The sequence below is a fragment of the Myotis brandtii genome, unplaced genomic scaffold (assembly GCF_000412655.1).
Source record: "Myotis brandtii unplaced genomic scaffold, ASM41265v1 scaffold314, whole genome shotgun sequence".
NCBI lineage: Eukaryota > Metazoa > Chordata > Mammalia > Chiroptera > Vespertilionidae > Myotis > Myotis brandtii.
Window position 1 is genome coordinate 466,985 of NW_005362033.1, and position 10,467 is coordinate 477,451.

Consider the following 10,467-nt stretch of genomic DNA (forward strand, 5'->3'; position numbering starts at 1 on the left):
GCATGTGCCCTGACCGGGAATTGAACCCTGACCTCCTGGTTCATGGGTGGACGTTCAACCAAGGAGCCACACCGGCAGGGCTAGTTCATTTCCTTTTCTATAAACTGGGAGTAGAGATTCCTGACTTACCTCAATCACCAGGCTATTGTGAAAAGGAAGGACTGATGTTTTATTAGATTTTTTTTTCTTACAATTTAAAAAGACAAACAAAAAACACCTTTGGAATAGTAAACGAGGGGTTGGCGGAGTTCTGAGAGTTTCCTTGTTATTCCAGGCAGTCGTCAGAGGGCTTGCTTTCTGATTCTTAGGCTTAGATTAACTAGAATGAAATATGTATATTTGAGTTGAATCTGTTAAAAATTTTAAAAAATCTGTTGATAATTTGATTCAGAGGAGTGGGGTTACACATTCAAAGTACTTTTCCTCTTTCACTGTGTTCACAGTTGAATTGTTGATTTTAAAACAGGCCTGAATGGTAGTTTCTGAACTAATGAGTGGGGCTATTTGTGCTGCGAGAGATTAGGTCAGCCTTCCACCTCCTGGGATCTTTCAGGAAGAAACTGCTCTTGAAAAGAGGAGGGGGACCCAGGGCTGCTGCCAAGAGCCTTCGCCGCCCTCTCTGCATCCGGCCCCTCCCTTACCACCCCAGCTTCTTACTCTCATCCTCCTGGCTTCTTCAGAAAACCTCAGCCATTGGTTCCCATCAGTCTCCCCCAAGTCCTTGCTTCCTGCTCCCTTTTCTGCCCTGAGCTTATTTTAGACCATCAAGGCTGGAAGACAGATCAGCGATAATTGAGGCCACCCCCCTGTAAGAGGTGAGGACATTGGAGTCAGTGAGACTGGCTTTTGCCCTGGGATGTCCTCGTCCGGGGCAGGCATTTCTCCCAGCCCTCTGATTTGAGCTTATTCCCACAGCTGTGACTTTTGTTTGTTTTCCCCCAGAGAGGTACAGAAACCTCTTTCAGGGACTGCATGGTAGCCTCAGACCTGGAAGAGCCTTAAGATCAGCTAACCTGCTTTTAACCAGGAGGAGACCAACCCCAGAGAAGGGAGCAGCTTGCCCGGTTCGGGGACACCGTGAGGAATCTTCATCCACTGTTCTTGCCCTACTCGTATAAAGGGTCTCCAGTGGCCTCCCATACACTTGTGGTGAGGAGGATTGGTCAAGGGTGATGATGTTACAGAAGGGTCCTTGGAGAGCAGGCTTCGGGTATCCCACTAGGGACCTTGAGATTGCTAGCTCGAGCAGACGAGTTCCGTAGTCTTTCCTCACTACTGGAATTCAGAGTGATCCAGGGAAAGGAATAAGCAACAATCCTCTGTTACCTGTCAGGGTATCCTCCAGTCCCAGCCCCTGTCCACAGGGTAGCATCTGTCCTTCAGTTCTTCTCCGATGCATTTCCTGCGTAGATATGGACCCAAGTTCATAGTTAAAATCTTTTTAAACCTAAACTGTATGTACGTATGTGCAACATATTTTTTTCTGGTTAGTAACATGTCTTACAACTCTCTTCATGGTATTAAATACAAATATACAAAAGTCATTGTGTATAGTGTACCACCAGATATGTATTATAGTTTTACTGTATTGATGGATAGCAAGGTTACTTCTGGGTTTTACTGTTATAAACGGAATGCGTCCACGAACAGCTTTCTAAATGTTTTTGGGTACATGTGTGCCTGCATGAATGCAAGTATTTTTCTGGGGCAAATACTTAAAAAAGATGACAGGATTGACATCAAGCGCATTACATTTTTTATAGGTAGCACCAAATTGCCTTTCTAAAATGGCTGTGTCATACCATTGCCAGGATTGGATATTATCAAATGATTTAATTCTTTAATATTTTCCCTAATTACCAGTGATGGTAAGCCTGTCTTTATAATATTTATTAAATATATTTTATTTCTTTAGTGCGTGCCAGTTCCTGTTGTTTGCCGTGTTTTTGTTTTTGTTTTTTTTTAAATTGGGTTAGTTCTCCACCCCCATTGATTTGTAGGAGTTTTCTGTATATACTCGAGGTCAGGGGTCCACAAACCTTTTCTGTATAAGGCCAGATAGTAAATATTTTAGCCTTGTAGGTCATACAGTTTTTGTAGCAACTATGCAGCTTTGCTATTATAGTGCAAAAACTGCATTGTAAAGCTGCTGTAGACAATACATAAACTAATGGGAAATGACTGTTTCCAATAAAACTTTATTTACAAAGCCAGTCAGTTTTCAGGATTTGGTGACTCCTGTTCTAGGTATTAATCTGACACCTGTCATATAGCACAGGTATTTTCTCTCAGGGTGTCACTTGTCTTTTAATTTTTATGTATGGTCATTTCTCTATATCATATGGTAGTTTTAAATATGAATACAGTTAAATTTCCATATTTTCCTTTGTAGTTTGCAGTCCTTTTAATAAATAGTGACTTTTTATTTATTTTGTTGACCCTCACCCAAGGATATTTTTCCATTGATATTTTTAGAGAGTGAAAGAAAGGAGACACACACACACACACACACACCCATCATTGTGAGAGAGACACATTGATTGGTTGTCTCCTGCACACATCCTGACCGGGGTGGTGGATGGAACCTGCAACCCAGATACATGTCCTTGACCAGGTATTGAACCCAAGACCTTTTGGTGTGTGGGCTGATGCTCTAACCACAGGAGCAACACCGGTCAGGGCTGTAGTTTGTAGTTTTAATCTTAGCATACAAAGGTCTTCTTTCCAAAGTTATAAAAGCATTTCTAAATGCTTTTATGCATATGCTCATGATAGCACTATTCACAGTAGCCAAAACATAGCAACAACCCAAGTGTCCATGGATGGATAAATGGATAAGCAAATTGTGGTTTATCCATATATTGGAATATTATCCTATATAATAAAAGGCCAGGACCATAAGCGTCACGACTGAATGACCGCTCAACCAGTCGCCATGAGGTGCATTGACCACCTCTCGCCCCCCCCCCCGCCCCAGGGCTCCGATTGCAGCATGAAAAAAAAGGCAGGACTGGGGACTGTTGAGCAGGGCGGGCAGTGGGTGGCGGGCAGCAGCAAGCATTGAGGGGCGGCTGCAGAGAAGGTTGTGGAGCGTTGCGGGGGTGGGGAGCTTCATGGAGCGTTGCAGGGTGTCAGAGGCGAGCGTTGTGGAGCTTTGCAGGGCGGGGAGCGTAGTGGGGTGTTGCCGGGTGTCCCGGAGTGTCGGACATGGCCCTGATCACAGGCGAGGCCTAGGGACCCTACTTGCGCACGATTTTGTGCGCTGGGCCTCTAGTTCAGTTATAAAAAGGAATGAAGTACTGAGACATGTTACAGCATGATTGAACCTCAAAAACATGATGTAAAGTGAAAGAGTCAGACACAGGGTCACAGACTGTATGATTTGTTTATAGGAAATATCCAGAATAGGTAAATCCATAGAAACAAAGCATATTAGTGGTTGTCAAGGTTCTGGGGGAGGGTGGAATGAGGAGTGCCTGCTGATGGGATCAGGTTTCTATTTGGGGGTGATGAACTGTTCTAAACCAGATAGAGATGCTGTTGCATAGCATGTGAATGTACTAAATGCCACTGAATTGATCACTTTAAAATGGTCCATTTTATGTGAATTTTACCTCAATAAAAATATGCACAAAAATTGCAAGTGCGTGTGCACACACAGGTACATACTTCCCAAACCTGCCCTCTGCTTTTTGTGTCATTTGGAGTGACTATCTGATTATTTCTAGAGTCTAGATCAGGGATTGACCTTTTTTTTTTTTTTTAAAAAAGTCAGATAGTAAATACTATTGCAGGCTTTGTAGGCTAACTGGCTACATCCAGGAGTTTATGTAGGTACTCATAGAACCATTTAGAATGTAAAAGCCATTCTTGGTTTTGGGCCTTAAGAAATCCAGTGGGTTAGATTTGGCCTACCAGGCTTAGCTTGCCAAACCCCTGGGTTAGACCCACCACAGCTGTAATTTAAAATTTTCTAGTTGCCACATTCAAGAAGTAAAAAGAAATAGGTGAAGTTAATCTTAATTGACCTAACATATCCAAAATATTCTCCTTTCAACATGTAAAGAAGTTATCTGCAGTTATAACCTTTATGGCACCTTTCAGTTCAGACTAGCCACTTGCCAAGGGCTCCAGAGCCATGAGTGGCTGGTGCTGCAGTGTAAGACCAGGCGCTGGAACTGCAGCAGCCCTGCCCGCAGCTGGGCCCTTGGGGCCCGGGGGGAAGAAGAGGGGGGAAGGCTGTGCTTGTAGGTTTCTGTCCTCCCTGAGGGCGCTGTGCAGAGCAGTTTCTCTCGGGACTCTGTGCCCCTCGCCTCCTTAGTGTCTTTTTTGGCCAACTTTCAGGGGTTCTTGCTTTGAATATTACATCTTCTTTGATGAGACTTTTTAGTGTGGTTGAGAGCGTTGGGCCTCTGATCCTCACTCCCTTTCCAGGGGTAAAAGGGAGGAGGGTGCTGGCCGAGGCCACGTTGGCCTGTCCCTGGAGAGAGTCTGCGAGCAGGGGGCAGGCTGGTGTGCCCCTCCAGGCTCCTCGCTGGATGTGCTGGCTGCGCTCTGACACAGCCCTTTGTCTGTGCTGAGTGTTTGCAGCTGTGTCCAGCTGCCTCTCCCTGCGTTCTAGCTGCTGCCTGACCTTTGTCTCTGGATTCTTTTTCCCTTGCTGCACAGAAGGACTACAATGGAAGACCTATGTTCTATTCTTGGCACAAACTGCAGGGTGACCCAGGAAGGTCACTTATGTTCTTGGCGCCTCGGTTTCCCACTCACAGAGTGGGTGCCCATATTCGCTGTGCAGGGAGTGGTGTACTAATGGAATGAAGGGAGGATGCTGGGCAGGCCTGTGGAGGTGGCTGGACCCCCTTGGTGGTAAGTAATATTCCAGGAAGTGTCCTGAGGACCACTGCTGTGGGGGTAGCCTTTGTTAGGCTGTCCCTGATTACTAGGACCCTGATATTGTTTAGCTGAAATAAAGAACTTGCACTTGGAATATTTACTAGTATCGTTAAATTGTTCTCAAGCTGCTATTTAGCCTTAAAAGACAGGGGAGAGCATTGAAAGCAGGGAAAAGAGACACAGGGAAGTAACTTCTACTGTGGCGTCCTAATACTGTGGGAGGGAGGTGGGTGGACAGGGAGAGGTGTAAGAGCACTGAGTGCTAATTTGGAAGCATTCAACCTGAGAAAATAGGCTTTTCATTCATCCTTGAAAACTCACTCTCCAAGCCTCACTTTCCCCTTTGAAATGACACAGTTGCACCAGGTCAGTGGTTTTGAAACTTTCATTACATCTTGGATCCTTTTACTCAAAGTAATCACATATGGAAATGCCATATATGAGACATAAAAAGTGACAATTCTGGAATACATTAGGTAGAAGCCTGGAGCTTGGCTTCTTGTCCACCTCCGCTCCTCATCTCTGGAGCCTTCTGTCACTTCCCTAGATTGTGTGGTTCCTCCACTTTTAGCGGTTGAGGGTCCTACGAAATCATCCAGGATGGTTTCACAGCTGCCCTGGGATGGAACCCTGGATGCCCATCCCCACTGCTCCCATCACAGTACCACTTCCTTTGGAGGTGAGAGCCAGTGGTTGATTCGCTGGCATTTGGGCTCTGTAGACTGGGACTGGAGTCTTCCAGACCTCTCACTGTGTTTTTTTTCTAGTCAGGCTCATTGTAGTTCACATGAAGCCACAGCTTTTTGCCTGGAGCTTATAACCCTCTGCTTCCTCTCCTCCAACTCAGTTTGGCGTTTGCATGTTGTGCTGGACGCGGGGCAACTTGCAATGAGAGTGAGCAGATGGGCCCTCCTGAGTCCACTCGTTGAATCAAGTGTTACAGACCATGACCTCATCCTGCCCTTGGCAGCTGGGAGGAGAGCAGGGCTGGTGGCAGCATGACCACAAGGGAGGTTGGGTGGCCCGATCAAGGCCACCAAGCTGCCTAGCCATGGGCTGTGATACAGAACTCAGTTTCATGAGGCTTCCACACCAGTGTTCGTGTGGCCTGGAGTCTGTCTTCCTGCTCACTTTGCTTGCAAACTTGTGCTGTTTCTGTAGCAGGCTGGGGTATTGCAAAATAAATCAAAGCTAATGGACTTCTAATTCCTAGCCAGGGGACAGCAAGGACCCGCAAGGGGCTGGGTGATCTCCCTCCATTAAGCAAAAGTGAGGTATTGCCCCCAGTTAGCAGATGGAGCCACCGAGGCTCAGAAAGATTCAGCGACCTGCCTAGGTCACAGGAAGGCCAGTGTGGGTTTTTCCAAAGTTCTGTTTGGCCTTCCCGTCTGATAACCTTTGCTATAAAAAACAGGGCCTTACCCTGACTTGGATTTCTTAGTTGCTGGGGTGTGTGGGGTATATGTGGGGAGTCGGCAGTTCAGGACATTGTGCAGGTCCTCCTGCAGGTTCTGAAATCTCCTTAGCCCCGGGGTATCCCACGTTCCCCAGGCAGGCTGCTGGCCTGTGGCAGTGACCACACCTTTGGCATAGCCCTGCACAGGAAGTACTGTTTTCCCCTGAAGCAGGAATTCAGAATCAGGAAATAGTTGTGTCCTTGATCTCCGTGGGTCCTAAAGCACAGGGCAGACCAGCAAGGCTCCATGCGCACCTTCAAGACTGGTCTCTCACCTGAGTCCTGGTCCGTAGCTAAAGGGGCTGGTGGGCAGTGGCTGCTGGGAGTCTCATTTGAATCAGAGAAAGAGCCAGCATCTCCAGGCTTCTGGGTGCCACACCTAGAGCCTTTCCACTCAGGTTGGTGAGCGACCTGGATGTAGGGAGCCTTGGGCTAAGTAGGGTTGGGGTGTTTATTTGTCTTCTGTCTGGGGACCCACTCTGACCTAGAAATGTGACCCAGTTCCACTTTCCATTGAAATGTGCTCAAGGGAATGGAACGATGTGTGTGTGTGTGAAGGGGGCGGGGGGGGGAGGGGCGAGGGCTTTCAGCTCAGATTTGGATTAGCATCCTGGCTCCATTTTAATGTCGATTGAGCATGTTACTCAGAGTTTGTGTCTGTGTCCCTCCTCTGAAAACCGGGGGCTATAATAACACCATGTCTTTGGGTGTCATGAAGGTGGTGGAAGGGGAAAGAAATGGCAAGTGCCAAATTTGTCAATGCTTGGGTATGTGGTGGGAGCTCAGTAAATGGGGTTCATTTCGCCAGCACTACCCCAGAGAGAGGCCCTCCCTCTGTGATTTTGTGGACTGGCTGACCCCACTCTGTTTCTATGTACCCCCACACCCACATAACAAAGCCCAGGTTGCCTCCTCTCCCACTGAGCTGCTTGGCATCACCCTAGCAACTTCCTCATGTTAGCCCCCAGGGACTGGAAGGGCCATAGTCATTTTGCTTGTTTGGGTTTGATTTTTCAGCAATTAAGTATAGTAGTAAAGATTGAATTGGTTTTAAGAATTTGTAGTGGGCAGGAAATGAAGAGAACAGGTGCCATCAGCTCAAGAGTTCACATTAGAGCGTGTGCTGATCCAGGGGACAGTGGCCAATGGCCAGCACAGCAGCCCCCCAAGCCCCTGCCAAGCCCAGAGAAGTGCACAGTGCAGGTCCCATGAATGGCAGTGGCTGATCCCAATTTCAGCAGTCACTTTGGTGGGAAGTGTCAGAGTTGCCATCAGCAAAGAGGGGGGATTAAGAGAAGCCACTTAACGACTGGTGTCCCTGGGAGCAGTTCTCTGGGAATCAAAGTCCTCATACCCTGGGGCCTGGGTGCATTGGCTAGAGGAGCGTAGAGAGCAGCCAGGTCCAGTCCCACGTCGCTGGTCAGGTGGGCAGGAGATCTCCACCCCACTGCCCTCCCAGCTTTTAAAAAGGAGTGCAGCCTTTTGCCAAGGGACCCGTCTCTAGGGGCCTAACAAGTAGAACTGGCTCCTTGCGAAAGCCTGTGAACAAGCTCATCTCACAAGCAGACGCCATCTCGGCACAGTTCCCATCTAGAAATCCTGTGAGCTTAGGAGTCCTCTTCTTTGGGGAGCTGGGCCAGCAAGTATGGCCACACAGCCTCTGATGGCAGAGGTTTGCCTATACTTAAATCACAGGAGCAGTTGACATGCTCTGGGAATATTCATTGAGGCCCTGGTGGCATTCATAGTAAACAGGCCACTATTAACTCACTTATATTCACAGCAGCCTTATGAAGTACTAGAGAGGTGAGAAAACCGAGATGGAAAGAGGTTATTGTAACTTGCCCAAGGTAATACAGTAGGTGGTAGAGCTGGGTGCAGACCCAGACAGTCTAACGCAGGGCCTCCTCCTTCCACTGTTTCCCATGCGACGTAAGTGGGGCCTTCTGGACCCTTGGTCTCTGGTTGAGTGTGGCCCTTGGCCCCTCGTGCCAGGGGTGAAGGGCTGTCCTGCCAGAGGGTGTGTGTGTCCTGGGAAGGGTGTGGCTGGAGGTTGAGGCTTGGGCTGACCTTATGAAGACTTGTTTCTTTTTTCCTACCTGTTTTTAATGGAAGCGCTGCTTTTTGAGGATGGGGGTGACTCTTTCATGCAAAGCTCTTACCCCAGAAATTTGTCCCTACACGTTCTCCCTTTGCCACAAATGGTGTCATGTTCCAAAAATCCCATGGCCATGGCTCCTTGTCAAGACAAACGGAAGAGGCAGCAAAAATTTTTTTTTATCCCCGCCCCAGAATATTTTTCCCATTGATTTTTAGAGAGTGGAAGGGCGGGAGGAAAGGAGGGGGAGACAGAATGGGGGAAAGAGAAAGAGAGAGAGGTGAGAGAGACACATTGATTGGTTGCCTCCTGCACATGCCTCTTCTGGGCCAGGGGTTAAACCTGCAACCCAGGTGTGTGCCCTTGACTGGGAATCGAACCTATGACCCTTTGGTCTGTGGACAGATACTCTAACCACTGAGAATACCAGCCAGGGTGGGGAGAGGCTTTTTAAAATGTCACTTTCCCCCTCTTTCTTTAACTGCTGTAGTCCAGGGAGCCTGGGCTGGACTTGCAGGGTATGTGTGTGGGCAGAGGGGTGAGTGGGCATCTGTGGGAAGTGAGAGGGAAGAATGAAGAGCAGGCCATCAACTGTGTATCCTTGCCCTCTGTGCCTGGGATCTAGTAAGCTCTGTGCATGCTCATGCGTGCATGTGTTTGGGGCGGGGGGATGTTTAGGTGAAATTCACATGACAAAATTTACCATTTTTTGAAAAGTACAATTCAGTTGTATGTAGTACATCCCTAGTGTTGTGCAAACACCACCACTCTAGTTTAAAATATTTCATCACTTTGAAGGAACACCAGCAACTATTGCGGGGGTTGGTGTGCTGCACCTTGTCAGCAACTTCACTCCCAGTCCTTAGCAACCATCAGTCTGCTTTCTGTCTCTGTGGGTTTACTTATTCTGGAAATTTCATCAAAATGGAATTGTAGAATATGTGATTTTTTTTTTTGGTCTGGCTTCTTGCATAGCATGTTTTCAGAGTTCATACATGTGGTAGCATGAATCAGTACTTCATTGCTTTTTTTATGACTGAACTAGTGGCCCAGTGCATGAATTTGTGCACATTGAAAGGAAATTAATTAGAAGAAATATTTTAATATCACTATTCGCCCTTTCTCTATAATAGAAGTGTCAACCAAATTCACGATTGACAGTGACAGATTGAAACATATGCATGCGATTGACACCAGTGAGAGCTTTATATGTATCGCACATGTGCGAGTCAACTTAGCCTTTTACAGATATAGAACAAATTTGCTTAATTAGACCTGCTTTCTGATGTAGCTAAATTTTTTCCAGCCCAGTGAAGCACTCCAACTTCTCTTTCAGGTAATTGTCAGCAACACAGCAGTAAATACCAACACAAAGCAGATTATTATTGTAGATCACGCAGGGAGAACAAAGGGTAAAATATTTAACTTCAGCAGTGTTTGACTATATTCTGCGCAGTAAGAAAACCTGAAATCATTTTCAAGGTCCACCATTTCTTTTTTTTAGTCAGATCAAGTTTCTAAGCTTTCTAAATCTCTGTTTTCCAGCTAATGAAAAGAAAATAGGATTCCCCCAAGTCTCCTATCTACCTACTCCAGGACTTCTTGAGGATCAAAGATGAGGCAAGGGAAAATGCTTCACAGACATTTGGTTAAAGTGTGAAATGTTGGCGCCTGGCTATAAAGCAAGTCCTGTTTCTGGGCTGAAGAAACTGCAAGGAGGCTAGTTGTCCTAGGGAGAGGAAGCCAGGCGTTGCTACGTGATGGCATTACCCGGACGGACACTTAGCATATTAGCCTTTTATATATATAGACTAGAGGCCCGGTGCACAAAAATTTGTGCACTCGGGGGGCGGGGGGAGGGGGGTCCCCCAGCCCGGCCTGTGCCCTCTCGCAGTCTGGGACCCCTCGGCAGATAACGACCTGCTGGCTTAGGCCTGCTCCCGGGTGGCAGAGGGCAGGCCCAATCCCTAAGTGCAGCCCCTGGTCAGGCTCAGAGCAGGGCCAATTGGGGAGTTGGGGC

General features: G+C 47.3%; 1 protein-coding gene across 1 annotated transcript in view; it reads left to right on the forward strand.

The window, feature by feature from the left end:
* Positions 1–10,467, forward strand: part of LOC102254304 (nuclear mitotic apparatus protein 1) — a 200,685-nt gene that overhangs the window by 567 nt on the left and 189,651 nt on the right. The window contains exon 2 of the mRNA XM_014542801.1: positions 1,028–1,149. Coding sequence (XP_014398287.1) covers positions 1,028–1,149 — 122 coding nt within the window. The remainder of the gene's footprint in view (positions 1–1,027; positions 1,150–10,467) is intronic.